This window comes from Oryctolagus cuniculus, chromosome 11, assembly GCF_051225735.1.
Source record: "Oryctolagus cuniculus isolate XC-2025 breed Fujian yellow rabbit chromosome 11, ASM5122573v1, whole genome shotgun sequence".
Lineage (NCBI taxonomy): Eukaryota > Metazoa > Chordata > Mammalia > Lagomorpha > Leporidae > Oryctolagus > Oryctolagus cuniculus.
The window spans coordinates 82,620,311-82,641,256 of record NC_142877.1 but is presented as its reverse complement, the minus strand read 5'-3'; the positions used below and the strand labels follow the sequence as shown (position 1 = coordinate 82,641,256).

At 34.7% G+C, this 20,946-nt stretch overlaps 1 protein-coding gene across 11 annotated transcripts in view; it reads left to right on the top strand.

Annotated features, from left to right (window-relative positions):
* PPP1R12A (protein phosphatase 1 regulatory subunit 12A) overlaps positions 1-20,946 on the top strand; it is a 155,435-nt gene that overhangs the window by 109,344 nt on the left and 25,145 nt on the right. For 4 of the 11 annotated variants that reach the window (XM_002711360.6, XM_017341997.4, XM_089307492.1 and 1 more), the window contains exons 10-17: positions 6,683-6,898; positions 8,452-8,546; positions 9,349-9,453; positions 10,360-10,527; positions 10,923-11,099; positions 17,907-17,997; positions 19,059-19,259; positions 19,525-19,693. In XM_002711360.6, coding sequence (XP_002711406.2) covers positions 6,683-6,898; positions 8,452-8,546; positions 9,349-9,453; positions 10,360-10,527; positions 10,923-11,099; positions 17,907-17,997; positions 19,059-19,259; positions 19,525-19,693 — 1,222 coding nt within the window. Of the gene's footprint in view, positions 1-6,181; positions 6,299-6,682; positions 6,899-8,451; positions 8,547-9,348; positions 9,454-10,340; positions 10,528-10,922; positions 11,100-17,906; positions 17,998-19,058; positions 19,260-19,524; positions 19,694-20,946 lie in introns of those variants that run through there. The other 7 variants (XR_016216196.1, XM_089307496.1, XM_002711361.6 and 4 more) reach the window with 4 other exon arrangements.

Here is a 20,946-nt window from a genome sequence, read left to right as displayed (position 1 = left end):
CTTCTCTTTCTCTTATCCATCTGTTCTCCGTCCTTCTCACCTGTTTTATCCAGGAGAGCATATATTCTTCAGCTGGTATGTTGATCTTTACAAAGGCTTTCTTTTCCACTGTCAATCTAGCACCTCTCCTTTTAACCCAAATTAAAGATTACGGATTTTTTTTTTAACCTACTGCTGTCTTTTTAAGGGTTTCTCCTGAACAACCCTTACCTATCTGCTTTTTTAAATTTGTTATACATTTATTTGAGAGGCCCCCACCACCTTTGGTTTAGACACCCTGTGCTCACAGCCACTGAGCACTGAGAGCCAGGAATTAAATCCAGGCCTCTCACTTGGATGGCAGGAGCCACTATTTGAGCCATCACCTGCTTTCTCCCAGCCTGCACATCAAGAAGAAGTTGGTATCAGAGAGGACTGGCACTAGAACCTTGAAAACGGGAGGCAGGTGGCACAACTGTTGTCTTAAATGCGAGGCCAAATGCCTGCCCTATACCTATCTTTAACGAATTTACTAATTTCTTTCTCTGTTTACACATACTTTTCCCTAGAAATCATTGAAAAATTGATTACACTCATAACACATCATCCCTGTATGTCAGTTTGTGTCTCCTGAGTACAGAGGCATTATCTTTCATTCTCCCAATAAAATAATCACACTTTGGAAATCTAACTTTGGTACAATACTGTTATCTATGTTAACTGACATGTATGTTCTGATTTTCCCAATTATCCTTCTAGTAATATCTTTTCTACCTGTTTTTGTTTTTGTTTTTGTTTTCCAAAGCAAAGTTCCACTCAAGAAATGCACATTGTGTTTAGTTGTCATGTCTCTGAGTTTGGAGTTCTTATTTATTGCTTGTCTGACATTATTTGTTTTGCATGTGTTTGAAGACTGGTTTTTAAGTCCCCAATGTGTCTCTATTATGTTGAATGTCTTGCTAATCTTTGAATTTGGCCACAGTGTTCAAAACATCAAGTTTTCTTTAAAAAGATCATAAACTTGAGAATTTTTTTAAAAATCTGTACTGTTAGTAATAATCCTGCAAAACTCTTAACAAGGAAAGCAATAAATTATTTGTGATAAAAATGTATGGATTTTGCTGGTACATAGTTTATCAAGAAACTGTTTGAAGGAGTTATCTTACTTGCTGTTTTTCAGAAATGAGGGCTTCTTGAATTCATTAGGAATTTGTGTTCATATGATCATAATTATATGTGTTTTGATATGGAATTCCTTAAAAGCACTTAGTAGAATTTTGAAAATTTGTTCACTCTAACTCGTGTCACCATGTAGTGCCTTAACCAAAACTTCATTTACTTGTAAAACTCCCCTATGTACTTCCTTAGTGAATACTAAATTTGTACCTGTGTGTTTAGCAGTAAAGTCATGATGTACTAAAAGTTTTAAATATTTTTAATGGTAGAAGAGTTTTCTTACCATTATTGCATGAGTTAAAACCTATTATATTCAATGATATTTATCTTCCTTATCTACTTTAATCTAGCATTTAAATTTTTTAAGATGTTTCCAAGATTTTACCTGTAATATCAGATCTTACTGATATAAATTATCTTAAATGAATTGTTAATTTATAAATGTATCTTAAAAGATCTGGCAGAGTTCTATGTAATTTTAGGTTCCATGATGCTACTCTGCTCCTACTATTTATACAAAGTTATTTTAAGTTCTCTAGCTTCCTACTCCAGCACATAAACTATTTGTATTTGTGTGTATTAGTGCCTCATGGCACTGAATAGGAATAGATCACTGAAAGAGAAGCAGATGCTAAAAGAAAACCTAAGATATATTCACCTTAATGATTTTTCCTTAAGTTCTTACCTCTTCACCCAAAATTAAAGAATTATTTCTGTAGCAATAAGATCAGCCTCATAATTTATGGAGATTTTATATATAAAAATTGTCAGTTTGAATTTGTGTTTTAAATTGTTAACTGACAAGTTTATGTAACTTTTGGTAGTCCAAGTAAATGTTCTGGGAATCTCTAAAACCTTCCTCCTACTCTACTATATGCATATATATTCCAATAAAATTTAAACTATAGGTTCTCTACTGGATGTATGGTAAAAATTCAGAATTTTTTAAAAGTATTCTGGTTAACTCCTCCAATCGTTAACTATAATAATATATATTACAAAAAATGATAAATGCTTTGGACGTATGATGAAATATGTGCCAATAAAAGCGAACAGATGTAGCTTGATGTTTTAAAAGTGGGAAGAATTACATTTGGTTTGAACTAATGGGATCAGAAAAGTTGATACAGATCTTGAAGCATGAGTTGGTAATATTTCAACTGAGAAACAAGAGGGTTTATGCAATCTGCTGAAAGGTAGATAAGAGAAATGATGTGAGCAAGTAGGGATGGTATGTGGTAGGAAGATGAATTACTTGTTCGGTTTGATTTACAGGATACATACAGATAAAAACACAGGAAAAGTAGATTGAAATTATAGAATATATTTATTTCTAGGATAATACTTTTATATTTGATAGGTAATAGAAAATCATGGAAGATGTTTGAACTATGCCATGAGAGAATTATACTTTATGGAATATCATTCTGGCAACAGTGTACAGATATATTTGAAGATGAGAGATTGATTGAGAAAAGGTTTCTTGAAAAGTTTTAAAAACTGAAGTTGCCCTTGGTGATAAGAATACAAACTAAGGAAGGGGCCATGGGTTTATAACACAGAGGAGGATATTTAGAGACTTGACACCTAATTTGTATATGGAGGAAGATGACAGAAAATGTGTGTATTATGATTGTAAAACTTCAAGCAAAGGGCATTGAAAAGATAACGTTAGTGTTATTTACAGAAATAGAGAACTGAGGGAGCCCTGGTTTGGAACTGTTTTATCTCAGAGCTATTGAATGTCAAATTCTGATTATAGTTCTAGGTAGTTCATTCTTTAGTGAAATATTCAGGACTTGGAATTTAGGAGTCAGACTGGACTAGAGAATAGCAGATTTGAGAGTTAGTGGAATACAGTTAGTGTGTGACCTGAGGAAGCAGAGAAGAGCCTACTTCCTACCTTTCAGAGAATGAAGTGGGAAGAGAAGATGGAAGAAAGGAGAGCTTACTTGGAATACATGCTACAAGGATAGGAAAAAGGAGATTGTTTACTTAAAAAAAAAAAAACTTGCCAAGAAAAGGAATGATCAGGAGTCACAAAGTCGAGCAGTTTCATTGAGGAGGTGTAGTGAGGTATCTCAGAAAGGTTTACATACTAGGTAAAACTGAAAGATGCTTTTGGGGCCAGCACCATGGCTCACTTGGTTAATCCTCCACCTGCGACGCCTGCATCCCATATGGCCGCCGGGTTCTAGTCCCGGTTGCCCCTCTTCCAGTCCAGCTCTCTGCTGTGGCCATTTGGGGAGTGAACCAACGGAACAAAGACCTTTCTCTCTCTCTCTCTCTCACTATCTGTAACTCTACCTGTCAAAAAAAAAAAGAAAGATGCTTTTAAAAACAAGAAGTCAGTACTTAAATCCAAACTCATGTTAAGGAGAATGGAAATATATCAGCATTTACAGAATATAAATGCACATTTTTTTAGGCTTATCTTTGAATTTATTTTTTTAACTTTTATTTAATAAATATCAATTTCCAAAGTACAACTTTTGGATTATAGTGGCTTTTCCCCCCCATAACTTCCCTCTCACCTGCAACCCTCCCATCTTCCGCTCCCTCTCCCATTCCATTCACATCAAGATTCATTTTCAATTATCTTTATATGCAGAAGATCAATTTAGTATATATTAAGTAAAGATTTCAATAGTTTGCAGCCGCACAGAAACACAAAGTATAAAGTACTGTTTGAGTACTAGTTATAGCATTAATTCATGTTGTACAACACATTAAGGACAGAGATCCTACATGGGGAGTAAGTGCACAGTGACTAGTGTTGTTGATTTAACAATTGAAACTCTTGTTTGTGGCGTCAGTAATCACCCAAGGCTATTGTCATGAGTTTCCAAGGCTATGGAAGCCTTTTGAGTTCTCTAGCTTCCGTCTTATTTAAGATAAGGTCATAGTCAAAGTGGAAGTTCTCTCCTCCCTTCAGAGAAAAGTACCTCCTTCTTTGATGGCCTGTTCTTTCTGCTGGGATCTCACTCCCAGAGATCTTTCATTTAGGCCTTTTTTTTTTTTTCCCCTGGCAGAGTGTCTTGGCTTTCCATGCCTGAAATACTCTCATGGGCTTTTTAGCCAGATCTGAATGCCTTAAGGGCTGATTCTGAGGCCAGAATATAAATGCACATTTCAAGAGTGATATGATTGCCTTCATTTTCTCAACTCTAAAATTACAGAAATAATATTATTTCTTTTTTTTAAATGTGGATTATCTCTTAATTCCATTTACCATAAACTTTTTTTTCAAGATTTATTTATTTATTAGAGAGGTAGAGGTGGCTGGGTGGGGGATTGGAGGGTGGGGATAGGGTGGGGTTGTCTTCTTCCATACAATGGTTCACTCCCCAGATGGCCGCAACAGCTGGAACTGTGCTGATCCAGAGCCAGGAGTCAGGAGCCTGGAGCTTCTTCCAGGTCTCCCACGTGGGTGCAGGGACCCAAGGACTTGGACCATCTTGTACTGCTTTCCCTGGACACAGCAGAGAGTGGGATCAGAAGTGGAACAGCCAGGACTTGAACCAGCACCCATACGGGATGCTGACACTGCAGGCGGCAGCTTTACCCACTATGCTACAGCGCTGGCCCCAATATTATTGCTTTTAGTGGTTTAAGGTTTAAATGAAATAACCCCATGTGAAGCACTTAGACTTAGCTTGGTGCAAGGCCCTAATAAGCATTTGTTAAATGTTAGCCTCTATTATAATACTAGTAAATATTACCTGCTTTCTATCATGGAGGAAAAACATTTCCAGGGTTTTAAGGGTTGCTGTGAAGGAGGTGGCCTGGAGCAGGGGTTGGAAAACTATAGCTAGTGAGCCAAACTTGGCCTACTACCTAATTTTGTGACAGAAATTTGAATTTTATTGTTCCTATATAATGTTTTATTAGAACATGGCCACACACTCATTCATTCTGTATAATCTGTGGTCTACTAAGCCTAAAATATATTATCTAGTATATTACGCTCAGAAATCAATAAGCAGTTGTCTCAGTGCCTATCATATTGCATAGAGTATATTACAGATGTCTCAAACTTTCTTGGTCAGCATAAGCCTAGTGTTTAGTAGTCATTTTCACAGTGCCACATGGCAGGGGAAAATGACTGTTTGTTTTATTTTTTAAGAGGGTGAAATAAGTTAATAAGGATGTCACTGTGCTTGTCTCAAAGCTTTAAAACATCCTACAGAGCTCTTCTGATTTTGTTGTCGCACCTTGGAGTACTTCAGTTCACTTTTCGAGAACTCTACTGGTAGAAATTAGTTATCGGAAGAATTAGATATTTTATAAAAGTTTTGCTTTTGAAATTATCCTCTAGCTTCATGGGAGCTATAATAGTTTCTGTCAACCTACTAATTATAGCAGATGTGGGCAATAAGTATGAAGGAAAAAGTTTTTTAGAAATCATCCATACTGTGTGGTTGTAGCAACTGATTAGTTGCTGTATTCACCAATCTATATCTAACTGGTTAAACATTTAAATTCTGGAAGTAAAAATAATGATAATAGATGTCATATTTTTTTATTACTGTTGTAAAACCCTAATGATAGAAAAGAATATTTGTACTTAAAAATAATTTTTAGTCAAAGCATTTAAATTAGTGTTTAGTGGGAAAATCATGTAGTAAATTTAAAGCTTTGATAGTCAAAATATTGAATTAAATAGTATAATTATAAAATGCCAGTTATTAGTTTCTGATTAATTATGTTGAATTTAAAATTATTTTACCAGAGTATATAAATGAATAAAAACAAATTTCAAGTGTAGTAGTTTGTTCACTCACATACTATATAATACGTGTACCTTTAACTGCTTTAAGATTTTCGTTATTCTTCAGATTATCTCATGCTAAAATTAAACATTGTTCCCAGTGACTTGTAAAGATTGGGTCATGTGTCATTACCCAATTACTGGGCTTTAATTTATTGTAATTTTTTGTAAGAAAAGTATTTTTTGCTCTTCCCTTTTCTGTTTTCACGCTTTCTATCTTTATCTCTTTACCTGTCTTATTTTAATTGGCTTTAGTATGATTTCATTGCTCCTATCATGCCTGTGGTGGAATCAGTAGATCCTGCATCATGGAGGCAGGGCTTGCGCAAAACTGGCATTGTGCTTGTGCCCAATAAGGGTGAAAAATCTATGGTGAGGCATTTCTATGTGCAAAAATTTATATTAGGCTACAACATAACAAGTTTAATATGAATATTGGTTCCGAAGATGCATGGTTCTAAGTCCTTATGGTGTGCTTGTTTTTGTTTCTGTATCTGCATTATCATTTTTGTGTGATATAAATAGTGTGTAGTGCATTTTCTTAAATCTAACCTCTGGAAAGGTAGTCCTTTCATTTTTGAATTTTAGATCTTTACATTTTTTACTAAGTCATTAACCTTGTTAGTAAAAGTGTTTTCTCCTGAAACTATTAACTACAGTTTTAAACATAATTTGTAAATTTAGTGTTTCCAAATTAGGAATTAAACAGATTAGTAATTGTTTTTTCTCTTCCTTAAAAAATAAAATAAAAAACAGTTTCCAGCTTCAGCTACAAAAATTTCTCCCAAAGAAGAAGAGAGAAAAGACGAGTCTCCTGCATCTTGGAGGTTAGGACTTAGAAAGACTGGCAGTTACGGAGCACTTGCTGAAATCACAGCATCTAAAGAGGCTCAGAAAGAAAAAGACACTGCAGGTGTTATGCGTTCAGCTTCCAGTCCCAGACTTTCTTCTTCTTTGGATAATAAAGAAAAGGTAAACTATTTTGCAATCTGGTTTCTATAAAAACTTTAATAATTACTTTTCCAGGAACATCAAATCTGCTAGATTCTCTACTGGATATCTTTAGGTCTAGGTGTCAACTTAATCCACCTGATTCAATGAATTTCATAACGCAGACTACCTATTTTAAACACATATCTTTGTGGCAATATAAGTACTGGGGAGGGATTAGGCGCATTTACCCAAAACGTAAATTATAGTACTTCACAGAAGAAAATTCTGTATCTTGCTTGAGAATTTATAATAGAATGTTGTAGAGAAGACTTATTTTATTTATTATGATTCAATGAATTTTCTGAAGTTTAGAATAACGTTTATTCTAGAATGTAAGTATATTCATACATTACATTACATTTATCCATTATCTGCAATTTCTTGTGTGTGTGTATTTTCTTTTCTTTTTTTTTTTTTTTTAAGCCTAGAATCACAGAGAGAGAGAGAGAGAGATCTTGTATTCACTGGTTCATTCCCCAAATGGCCGCAATGGCCAGGGCTAGGCCAGCCTGAATCTAAGAGACAAGCTTCTTCCTGGTCTACCACTTCAGTGCAGGGTCCCAAGTACTTGGGCTGTCTTCCACTGCTTTCCCTTAGCAGGGAGCTGAATTGGTAGTAGAGCAGCCGGGTCTCAAGCTGGCATCAAGCAGAAGCTTAACCTGCTATGCCACAACTCCAGCCCCTACCAACCTTTTCATGATACTTTATAAGCAACTTTGTCTTAATGAGTAGTTGTAACAACTATGTTTTGAGAGGCAGTATTGATACTGCATCGAATAGTATGTGCCACAGTACATTCAGTGGTATTTTATATGGTTGGATTATTTCTTTTCTCCAGCATTTTCGGTAGTTGAGTGTGTATAAATATATACACATATAATTTATATATATGCTTCCTCCATTTAGGAATGTTTCTTTATATCAGAAATCCAAAGATGTAATTACTTGTCAAGTAATGTTACTTTATTTTTCCTTTTTTCACAAATGTATAGTTTAACTATTTTCCAAGTATTTTATGCCAATATATCAAAAATGTATCAGTCTCCCTGTCTCTGCATACTCAACAATATTTAGATAAATGTAATTTAATCAGTTTTTGTTTTGAATATTTTAATGTATTTTAATGCGTAGATTGTCAGGACTTTAAATAGCTTCTCAGCTGTATGTGAGACCTATTTCTCTGGAAGAAATAAGGATATTTCAGATTATTACATTACATTAATCTGTTAGAGAGGTTTCAGAAAAAGTAAGATTGGAGGAATTTTTCCTTGTATCTTATGTTAAAATATTAACTAATTCCAGACTTAAGGTGAAAGAAAAAATTTAATTTGGAAAGGCTAATCTTTAATGCATATAGTTATTGATAGACATCAGTACTAGACTTTGGACTTCAGCTTAGGAACTAATAAAGTAACATAAAGTAAACTGTAGTGGCTATGTAATTATACATTGTTGGATATCCCTTAATATTTTTAGCATTGCCTGTAATGAGCACACAAATTTATTTTTACTCATTTCCCCCTCCTGTGTAGGAGAAAGATGCTAAAGGAACCAGGCTTGCATATGTTGCACCTACAATACCAAGACGACTAGCCAGTACATCTGACATTGAAGAGAAGGAAAATAGGTGAATTTAATATGATTCACTTTATGCATCTACTGTAAAATCTTTATATCTTTTTACTATCTAGCATCAGAGTTAATACATGAACATTGTTGTAATTATGTGCGATATGGATTGCAGGAAGAGATGAAGACTATTCCTGATAGAACACCAAGTACATGGTCCTGAGGAGGTACAGGCTTAGTATGTTCATAAAATAGCATATATGGCATTATGGCTAGAACAAAGGGGGAAATGGCACAGAGATGAGGTTACAAACCAATTGAAAGTTTTCTAAATATTTGAAACATTTAGAAAAGGGGACAGAAGTAGAGAAGAATAATTCTTACTTAATTGATGCCAATCTTCTCATTTGTTTCTTCCTATTTCTCAGGACATAGAGTTTGAGAATTTTTTATTTATAACTGTGCTTATGTTATAATACCCAATTTTATATCTTGATTTTTGTCTCCTAACATCAATATTTTCCATAATCATTGCTTTTCACCAATACATAGTATGCCGTAGAGTAGAACTGCTGAAGTCAAAGTAAATCTCACCTCCTCATGCTGTGGACATTTAAATTGTCTTATATTTTGTGTTTACAAATTATATTTCTGGGAATATGTTAATTTTTTCCTGTGTTTGGAATTGTCCCTTAGGGATGGAGTCTTAGAACTGGAATTACTTTAACTTCTTGTTAAATATAACAATGTGTTTTCTCAAGAGATTTTACTAGTTTTTACTTCTACTGATATTTTGCAGTGTAGGACTTTATTATAACCCTATATTATCTGCCAGAATCTGAAGGGTGTTCTTTTCGCAGAGATTCCTCAAGTTTGCGAACAAGTAGTTCTTATACAAGAAGAAAATGGGACGATGATCTTAAAAAAAATAGTTCAATTAATGAAGGATCAACTTATCATAAAAGGTAATAATATATTTCTTAAGTGGCTTTAATGTGTTCTTTAAAAAAATATGAGTCAACTTGTTTGTAGCTCTTAATTCAAAATCATAAATATGTACTTTTATTAAATATATATTTTGTTTAAATAAAACGACTGACAGTATATTATTTAAAGGTGGCGACAATTTACCCTTCCTTATGGCTTTGTTTTATATATTTAATTTATCATATGTTTTATCACTTCTTGGCCTTTTGACAAAGATCAAGTATCATATGTTTTAAATATCTTTTAGATTATAGCATATTTTTAAAAGAAACTTTTAATTGACTAGAGCAACTGAAATAGGCTAAGGTCTTAGTTGATTTATTCATCGTTGTGATCTGGAAAGTTTCTGCTTCTCCTAGAGTTGAGAGCTATGACAATGCCTTCGATTGAAATGTTTGTATTATCATATTGAAGAGAGAGTAAACACTATAAAATATTTCTCTATTAAAAGCAACCCAAAATAAGAGTAAGATGAACATGCTTTATGTCATGAGTCATTCATAGGGATGTGATGCACTGCTGAAACAATCTTCTTCAAAAATATCAAACATTTTATCTTCCTTGGATAAAACTAAACCAAAGTTTTTCTCAAGCATGACCATAGTCTGAAATATTCCAAAAATATGAAATTTTAAATTGGCTCATTTTGTGTCATTTTGTTGGGTGGTTGGGAGGAGATAGTAATTGTGTACACTACCAACTAGGTGAAATCATCTAAACTCTAGCAAGTTGTAGATGCAACTCTTGGTGCTGGAGCTGGTGGTGTATTTAGGAACACAATTTTTTAGGTTTTCGTTAGCCTTGTGAATTTATATAATGTACTGACATTAACTATGGAATATACATACAAACACATCCTATATAGATATGACTCTTTCCTTTAGTTGCTCCTTTGGTAGAAGACAAGATGATTTGATTAGTTCTAGTGTTCCAAGCACCACATCAACACCAACAGTTACCTCTGCAGCTGGGCTTCAGAAAAGCCTGCTTTCCAGCACAAGCACTACTACAAAGATTACAACGGGTTCTTCCTCAGCAGGCACACAAAGCAGGTAAGTCACAGATACATTTTGTGCTCAGGTCTATTGTGTGCTTATGTATGTGCATGCATTTTTGTTTAGACTATTGTGGGGCTCTGGATTTTTTCATTTACCTTGTTAAAATTATTTCCAAACAAAAATTATTTCCAAAAAGAGGAAATTATGCATGTTTGGGGAAAAATTAAGTTTTTGAATCATGAGCTTTCTTGAATTAGACTGTTTAAAATGTAAATTTTTCTCTCTGACAGCTTTAGGTGAGCTTTTTGGTTCATAGTTGAAAGATGTCTCACCTTACATTTAAAAAAAAAAATCCATCCCTGTAGTCACGTTTTAAGCTGCTACAAAGTGCTTTCATTGTTTAGCTGTTTTCCTTTTCTCTTTTTGTGTTGCTGCTTGTGATGCTATAGTACCTCAAATCGTTTGTGGGCTGAGGATAGTACTGAAAAAGAAAAGGACAGTGTTCCCACGGCAGTGACCATTCCTGTTGCTCCAACTGTTGTAAATGCTGCAGCTTCTACCACAACCCTGACTACAACTACTGCTGGCACTGTCTCCTCCACATCAGAGGTCAGGGAGAGACGCAGGTGTGTAAAGGTCCTAACAGTACTGCTGATCTGTCTTGCCCAGTGTTGAAGTTTTTGTTTTTAATCTTGAGAAGTCGATTACCAGATCTCAAGGCTAATAATAAATGAAGTATGATGTGTCAACTCAAAATCATGTATATGTATATAATTAGCAATCATTAGTGCTTAAGATTGGTAAATTATCTCTTATAAAATTGATATTTCTGTGTAAAGATAATGAGCCAGAAAGTTCTCTTCTTCTCTTGCCATTTTGGGTTTTTTGTAGTGGTCTTATTTCCAAACCTTTTTTTTTTTTTAATGAAGACCCAAGCACACACAGTCACACTCGTAGAAATTAAATGCAACAAGTTAAATCATTCTTTCTCACTACTTCCCCCCATGATTAAGAAATTTGACAGTTTTAAACTACTTTGTTGTTATTTTTGAGAATTGCATCTGAAGACTTTTGGTGAAGAGAGACTTCTGTACATATATGCATGCCAAATAATTTTAATTATGTTGGATATATAAACTTAGTTTTAGTTCTGGTACATAGAAAGCACTCTATAATTAAATCATTAAAGGCTGTATGGATTTATTTTGTGTATTTGAAAGCATTACTCACTTTTTCCTGCTACTGCCTATTGGTATGGAATCATAGATGTGGAAAAGAGCATGCTTATTATCTTATGATAACCTTCTTTCACTGAAGTAAACAGACAGAGATATGGCATGTGTGAAATTACAGGGGAATCAGTTCAGTTCTTTCTGCTGTACCATGCACAGTGCCTGGCTTTGAATTTTCTTTTTTCCTGTTGAGAAAAAAAAATTGTAATAAGCTAAATGAAAGCTCTATTTGTACTTGCAAAATTAAATTAGCTATATGACTACATTTTCCTCACTTAATATACCAACCAAGTTAACTTTATTCCTGTCACATAGCATTGATTTAATGCCTGGCAAAATGCCTTGTCTATGATAGAAATGGTCTTACAGTAATATTTGTTCCTGAATCTATGAAAAGTAACAAATTTCATTTGTTTTTTTTTCTATCATTGTATCTTAATTTTTTGTCAGTATATTTAAGATTTGTTGTATTTCTATTCTATTCATTTTTCTATTTGTTCATTTCTATTGTATGGTGAAATTTAATGTTACTTCTGTAACAGCACTACAAGTGTTTAGCATTTTATGATCTGATACCACTGTGGGCAATATTATATTTTACTTATTCTTCCTTCATTTTTCTATAAACTTATGCCCTGTGTTTCTTAGAAGTTTAGTTTTTCTGTGATGCTTTCAATAACATCATACAGCTTATATAAATTAGTAGAGCTAATGCATTCATAGTCTGATCAACCTTATCAAAAGAGGTTTGAGATCTTTGCTAATTTTTATGATGAGGTTAGTTGAGAGAAAAGATGTCAGAAGTTCTTTGGTTTTTTTACTCCTTGCTCTGTCTTCATCCTTAAAATTGTAATTCTCTCTGGGTGAAAATTTCTTTCGTAAAATGAGAGTTTTGGTTTATATAGTTTTTAGTTTCTGAAATCTGTTTCCATCTCTGGATTCCATGCTCTTATAAATTTCTCCAATGGCAGTTAGAACTTCCCCCACATTCATCAGTTGTCAGAAACAAGTGATGATTATTAATCTCAAGTTTATTTTTATATGCTGTTGCAAAGAGTTGAATTTCAACCGTTAGAATTGGTCCTAATTAATTTTAATATAAGACATTAAAGATTAGAAATTAAATATTTGAGTATTTTACTAGGACGAACCAGTTTCTAGTAGCATAAAGAAACAAAATGTCTGTTGACCTTTTTCCAGTCTATATTATGGAGATTTTGTTTGTCTTACCTTGTTTCAATGATGTTTGCAATAATCTTATGTTTGTGTTTTGTTCCATGTAAAATAATTGTGTGTAATTTTGAGTATATTTTTGACCTCTTTTGTTTGTCTTTTAATTAAATTTTATCAATAGCTCTGAAATATATATATAGTTAAAAATTTTCCTATGAAATTTATATATAATGCTTTGAGAATATATTGTGGCTAAAAAAAGATAAGTCAACACATACCATTAGAAACCCTTAAATATGTACTTTCAAGGATTATATGAAGTTACCATGCATGCTATTCCTGTTAAATTCCAAAGTGCTCTTGAATTTTCTTTGTGTTTATCAGAACTGTTTTTGTTAGTTAAGATTTATAATGGATTAGGTTTTCTGGAAATAGAAAGAAGCGGCCAGCACCGTGGCTCACTTGGCTAATCCTCCGCCTGCAGCGCCGGCATCCCGGGTTCTAATCTCAGTTGGGGTGCCGGATTCTGTACCGATTGCTCCTCTTCCAGTCCAGCTCTCTGCTGTGGCCCTGGAAGGCAGTGGAGGATGGCCCAGGTCCTTGGGCCCTGCACCCACCCACATGGGAGACCAGGAGGAACACCTGGCTCCTGGCTTCGGATCAGCACAGCGCGCAGGCCGCAATGCACCGGCCTTAGCGGCCACTTGTGGGGTGAACCAACAGAAAAAGGAAGACCTTTCTCTCTGTCTCTCTCTTTCACTGCCCACTCTGCCAGTCAAAAAAATAAATAAAAGATTTATTTATAAAAAAAAAAAAAAGAAAGAGGCAATTAGCTTTTAATAGGTGGAGAAACAAAAACCAAATTGTTTCACTATTTAGAAACTTTTTTTTTTTTTTTTTTTTTTTTTTTGACAGGCAGAGTGGACAGTGAGAGAGAGAGACAGAGAGAGAAAGGTCTTCCTTTGCCGTTGGTTCACCCTCCAATGGCCGCCGCTGCAGCCGGCGCACCGCGCTGATCCGATGGCAGGAGCCAGGAGCCAGGTGCTTTTCCTGGTCTCCCATGGGGTGCAGGGCCCAAGCACCTGGGCCATCCTCCACTGCACTCCCTGGCCATAGCAGAGAGCTGGCCTGGAAGAGGGGCAACCGGGACAGAATCCGGCGCCCCGACCGGGACTAGAACCCGGTGTGCCGGCGCCGCAAGGTGGAGGATTAGCCTATTGAGCCACGGCGCCGGCCTATTTAGAAACTTTTAATTCTCCATTTTCTTTTCAGAATACTAAACAAAACCTTACAAATAACTTCATATTTACTTGGACCTGTTGCCTTAGTGGAACTATTCTGTTCCACCATTTTTCCTTTTTTTTTTTTTTTTTTTTTTTTGACAGGCAGAGTGGACAGTGAGAGAGAGAGACAGAGAGAAAGGTCTTCCTTTGCCGTTGGTTCACCCTCCAATGGCCGCCGCGGCCGGCGCGCTGCAGCCGGCGCACCACGCTGATCCGATGGCAGGAGCCAGGTACTTACCCTGGTCTCCCATGGGGTGCAGGGCCCAAGGACTTGGGCTATCCTCCACTGCACTCCCGGGTCACAGCAGAGAGCTGGCCTGGAAGAGGAGCAACCGGGACAGAACCCGGTGTGCCAGCGCCGCAAGACGGAGGATTAGCCTAGTGAGCCGCGACACTGGCCCATTTTTCCTTGACTCAGGCTCCCTATTTGCCTGTTTGTCTTTCTTGAAAGAAAAAAACCTGAATATGAAATAAGGAGGATTGGTATTCAGTTTTTTAAAGATGTGATTTCTTTGACTAACGCTTAACTATTATAAATAAATACAATTATTACAGACAGTAAATAATAGTGATGTAAAAATTACAAAATCATTTCATTTATTAGTAAAAAATCTATTATTTAAAAGTAACAATCCTTGGGTTAATAAGAAAACAGTAACCAATCTAAGAATAAGGAATAAAACTATATATGCTTTGTAGATGTAAGATGATAATGGAGCTTGGTATATTTTACCATCTTTTTTGATAATCAACTTTTTGGAATTAAAAATACATAAAATATATAAAGTATTTTCTTCTCTGCATCTTGTTTTTAGAGGCCTACACTAGGTACCCAAAGGGAAGAGAAAATAATTGATTATCAGATGATAACTGTCAAGTAAATGTGTTGTATATTACAAATTGATAAGCTAGATTTTATGTTAGAAACAAGTTAAAATGAACAGATTTTACAAGTCTTCCACTAGTCATTTTATCTTCTGAACTAGCATATGTTCAACCTGATATGATAAATAGATTTATTAACATTCATGGCAATTTCAACCTATACTGAAAAGGAATCCAGACTCGTGATAGGAAATATGGTTGATTGGTACTACTTGCCAAAGGGGTATAAAATATGAAGTAGAAGCACAAGTTTCTCTATTTTAAGGTAAATAAATATAAAAAGTTTGACCAAAGTAGTTCGTACTTACTTGCAGCATAACTCAGAAATGCTGAAGCGATACATATATCCGTCTGGACTATTTAACAAGATTATCTATTACATGGAGATTTCATCTGGTAGGAATCTAAAAGGCTATAAATTAGATAGGGCTTGGGCCAGGACTGTGGCATAGGCTGAGCCTCTACCTGCAACACCAGCGTCCCATATGTATGGGTACTAGTTCATGTCCCTTCTGCACCTCTTTGTATCCAGCTCTCTGTTATGACCTGGGAAGGCAGTAGAAGATGGTCCAGTGCTTGGGCCCTTACACCCGCATGGGAGACCCAGAGGAAGCTCCTGGCTCCTGGTTCCTGGCTTCAGATCATCACAGCTCCAGCCATTGTGGCAATTAGGGGAGTGAACCAGTAGACCTTTCTCTTTAACTCTCCCTCTCTCTGTGGCTCTACCTCTCAAATAAATAAATAAAATCTTCTAAAAAAAAATGGATAGGGCTAGTAGGTACATAAGTAGGAGATGAATGAATGAATACAAAAAGTAGGCACAGACATTTTACAGGCTAATGTTCCTAGAAGCACTTTTCCACATTTAATAGGCATACCACAAAAAAAAAAAAAAAAAAAAAGAGTAAGGAAGGAAAGAAGGAAGAAGAGACGGAAGGATGGAAGGAAGGAAGAATCCTATTTAAATATTGGGAAATACTAGTTTAAAAAAAGTTAAAGAAGGTACTCCTCTAGTAAATCTTAGACCATTTTATATGTCATTATAATTTCCTAGAGAAAGTTGGAATGTATAGCATTCCCCAAATTTATGTAGTTTTCCTTTAGAAAACAAAAAGGTCTTCTTATTCCAGAATTAATATTTCTTAGACTTTAACAGGATTGCTAGTTATTTTCTTCCTTTTAAATTTGTCTCAGAAAACTTAAAACAATCATTATAAAAATAATAAATTTTATATATAAATAAAATAATTCTTACAACTCAAGAGGTTTGATATATAGATAGAATTAAAATTGTAAAACAGTAAGAGAAAGAGCTATCAAGCTTAATGTAGCATTGTGGAGGAATGGGGAAACACTTTCTCTATTCTAACTTGGATCTGTGCATTGATACAGATGAAAACATATGTACTAGAATCTAAAGGAAGGCTGACAACTAAAATATTTATTTATATTTTTCCCTACTCTTCATTTTTAGGAGAACAGTTAAAGAATCTGAAAACAAATAACTCAGTATTTAATTATAAAAAGATGTTTTAAGTGATAAGCTTAGATTAGTACAGTATTAGAACCAATATTTTAGTAGAAACCCAATTTGATAAGATAGTATTCTAGAATAAAATACTTCTATTAAAAAAGATTTCTTGTTGATGAGATAAATGTTGTGTTTCTTTGATAGCAAAAAGATAAAATCTTTCAATCTTCTATCCACAATGAGGTAAAAACATGATAAAGAACATATGGTCAAAGAGAAAAAATGGAGTTATTTCATTATGAGATGTACCGTAAGTTATTCAGCCAGATAGAGGAAACAGGTAATATTTCTTCAAACCAGTGCATACATTCTGAGAAATTCATCATTGGGTAATCATCATAGAGCATCTTTCTACAAACTAAGACAGCTGTGAAGGCTCTAGACCTTATAATCTTATGGGACTACTGTCCTATATGTGATCTGCTATTGACCAAAATATCATTATGTGGCACATGGCTGTACTTCCAAACTGAAAAGAAATTATTAGGTTGCATTATTAAATTTCAGAGTAAATAAGATCATTTTCTTTTCCTTTTTTTCCCTTTAAGGCTTATTGATTTATTTGAAAGGTAGAGTGACAAAGGAAGAGACAGAGTAATACAGCCACTGTTCTTTGTTTTTTGTTTTTTTAAAGAAGTTTATGTTTGCTTTTTCTTCTAGGATTTATTTATTTATTTATTTGAAAAGCAGAGTTACAGAGAGGTGGAGGCAGACAGAGGTCTTCCATCCAAATGGCTGCAATGGCCTGAGCTAGACCCATCCAAAGCCAGGAGCCGTGAATTTCTTCCGGGTCTCCCACAAGGGTGCAGGGGCCCAATCACTTGGACCCTCTTCTACTGCTTTCCCAGGCCATATCAGAGAGCTGGATTGAGCAGCTGGAACTCAACCCAGTGCTCATATGGGATACCAGCGCTGCAGGTGGAGGTTTTACCAGCTACACCAGTGCCAGCCCTGAGCCACTGGTTCTACTTTCCAAATGCCCATGCTGAAGCCCGGAGCTGGAGCTGGGCCACACTGAAGCCAGAAGCTCAAAAATCTATCCAGGTGTCTCACATGGGGACAGTGACCCATCATCCACTGCCTTCCGAGGCCCATTAGCAGAAACCTGGATAGGAAGTAGAAAAGCAGTTGCCCAAGACGATATGGGATGCAGGCATCTCAAGTGGCAGCTTAACCCACGCCAGTCCCCATGATCATTCTCTGAAGACACCTTATTTTTTTTCAAACTCATTAAAATACTTAAGCTTGTATATTTTATTCATATGCATTGACATATTTCAATCTATAGGTGTTTTATCTGGAACTAACAATTTGCATCTCTTATTGTAGATCATACCTCACTCCTGTTAGGGATGAAGAGTCTGAATCCCAAAGAAAAGCAAGATCTAGACAAGCAAGACAGTCTAGAAGATCAACACAGGTATATTTAATGTAAATAATATATAAAACCTATACACAAAAATTATATTTGTATTTAAGATATATATATTTAATATATGAAAATACTTTTTTCACTGTGTAGTAAGAGGGAATCCTAAAAGGTGAAGGTTACTCTTGTAATCCTCCCTTGGCCTTTTGTATATGATTCATTATTATTACTACTATATGTTACAACTAATTAGCTATTGCCTTTGTGTATCTTCAAATATTCTTTTTTTATCCCTCATTCCTAGTGTGGTTTCTCGCCCAGACTAAGTGTAAGGACAAATTAATCATTTATGATGACCAGTAATTTATTAGAGTTCTGTAAATATTTAAAGTGTCTGGGAATAAGAAGTAGGTCTCTTATATCAAACATCCAATGTTCAAGTATGAGAAAAATGTCACTTGAGCTACTTATCATGTTACCTCTTCCTTGCTATTTCAATTATGATATATATGATACATCCTTTTATGTCTCTCTTTTCCTTTTCTACAATTAAGGAGCTCCAAGTTCAGATACAACTATTTTATCTTTATATTTTATTTAGTTTTTTTAACTGAACTATTTGTTAGAATCACTAACCACTTTTTCCATCTTTGTACCTTTTATCTAAACTTGAAGTGTAAACTTGAAAAATGTTTTATTCACTGAGATCTATTAAACCTTAGTGATTGTGATCCATACATATAAACATAAATACATAGTGTGTGTTGTGTAAATAATATATATTGATTAATCCTCCCTCCTCTGTATTTGAGGACATTTATATTCATATGGCATTTCTGTTATCTCCCTTACTATTTTGTTAATTTCTGAATATAGAGATAATTTCTTAAATATGTTATATATTTTCCAATACTTGTAACTATGCTTCCTCATGGTGAAATTTTTGTAGAATGAATGTAACTTGCTAGATAAAAATGCTGTTTGAGTTTGTAGAACAGTTCAAAACATCCATATTGGACTTTTAGCACATTCATTTTTAGCATATCTATTTCTAAAATACTCTTGAAACAACCTTTGTATAGTTTATTAAACTTACCATTTTTTTTATATAGGGGGTGACATTAACTGATCTCCAGGAAGCTGAAAAAACAATAGGAAGAAGTCGTTCCACCCGAACCAGGGAACAAGAAAATGAAGAAAAAGAGAAAGAAGAAAAAGAAAAACAGGATAAAGAGAAGCAAGAAGAGAAGAAGGAGTCGGAAACATCTAGAGAAGATGAATGTAAACAGAAGTACTCCAGACCATATGATGAGGTAATAGTCTGTCAACACTGCTGGTTAGATGCTATGATAGTTCTGAAAAAAAAGATGTGATAGTTCTTAGGATTCACAGTAGATAGGAGATTTTCCAGATTACCACATCATATACAAAATACTAAAAAGAATTTTAGCTAGAAATATGAATTAGAGCATTAAGAGTTAAAATATTACTTTTCCTTTGAAATGAAATTTTAAGTGTTCTGTATGTTTTTAATTGTATTTAATATTCCAAATGGCTTTAAATTTTAATGATTCACAGACTTATCAGCGTTACAGACCAGTATCAACTCCAAGTTCAACCACTCCATCCTCTTCACTTTCTACTGTGAGCAGTTCACTCTATGCTTCAAGTCAACTCAATAGGCCAAATAGCCTTGTAGGTATTACTTCTGCTTACTCCAGAGGATTAACAAAAGAAAATGAAAGAGGTAAGAAGGCTAAATTTTGAAAACATTTTGTTTTCTTCAAATAATCATTTGAACTTTTTTAATACAAATATTTTTTAACCTAATGTTTCAAAAATATCCTCATGTTCACGTCCAAAGGAAAGTCAGTTTAGAAGAACTTCTGAGTGACTATTTTTAGGAGAACTTTACTAAGGTAATCCTTTTCAGGTGTTTTTAAGCTGTTTCTTGTTCTCTGTATTAATCATATATTTTTGAAATTGTTTATATTTTTAAGAGGGGGAAAGGATTTATTTATTTATTTATTTATTTATTCAAAAGTCAGAGTTACACAGAGAGGCGAGGCAGAGAGAAAGAGAGAGAGAGGTCTTCCATCCGATGATTTACTCCCCATTGGCCGCAATGACCGGAGCTGTGCCCATCCGAAGCCAGGAGCCAAGAGCTTCTTCCAGGTCTCCTATGTGGGTGCAGGGGCCCAAGGACTTGGGCCATCTTCTACTGCTTTCCCAGGCCATAGCAGAGAGCTGGATCAGAAGAGGAGCAGCTGGGTCTAGAACCAGCGCCCATATGGGATGCCGGCGCTTCAGGCCAGGGTGTTAACCTGCTGCGTCACAGTGCCAGCTCCATGAAATTGTTTTAAACTAAATCACTTTATATATATATAATATCCTTCTTAGAACAAAATATAATCATTCTCAAAAAAATATTTCTTTCTCATTTATATATTAATGTTTTCTATTATTTCATTTAAACATCCTATTTAAATTCTAGTCAGTTACTACTTCAGAGATGAATCCTAAATAAAAATATTTCTAATTATAGGCTCTTCGTCCTTTAAAAGATAAATCTTATAGTATTAGTTATGATAATGTTACTAATCATGTTGGTAAACATTAGAAAATTAAGTGTTTTCCAGTTTTCAGATAGATTTTCTCCTGTTGGTCTTTGAGATATTTCAGTTCTATTTAAGAGGTATACATAGAGTTTTGGGAAATTTTGAGCCAACATTTAAAATTAGTATTATTCACAAAAATGTTTAGATTTCTGCATTCTCTTATGTCTGCAGTTGGCTGGAACTAAGCAGTAGCAGTCCTGTACTCCCTTGATTAGTTTCCTCTTGACCCATTAAACTCATTTGTATTACTTGGATGGCCACTGTAGCATGGAAGTTTGAGTTCTTTTCTCTAAACTGATCCTTAGCAAAAACTACTCAATAATATACTGTTTTTCTGAGACTCTCTGCTAATGACAAAGTCTTTTTAAAAAAATCACTTTTG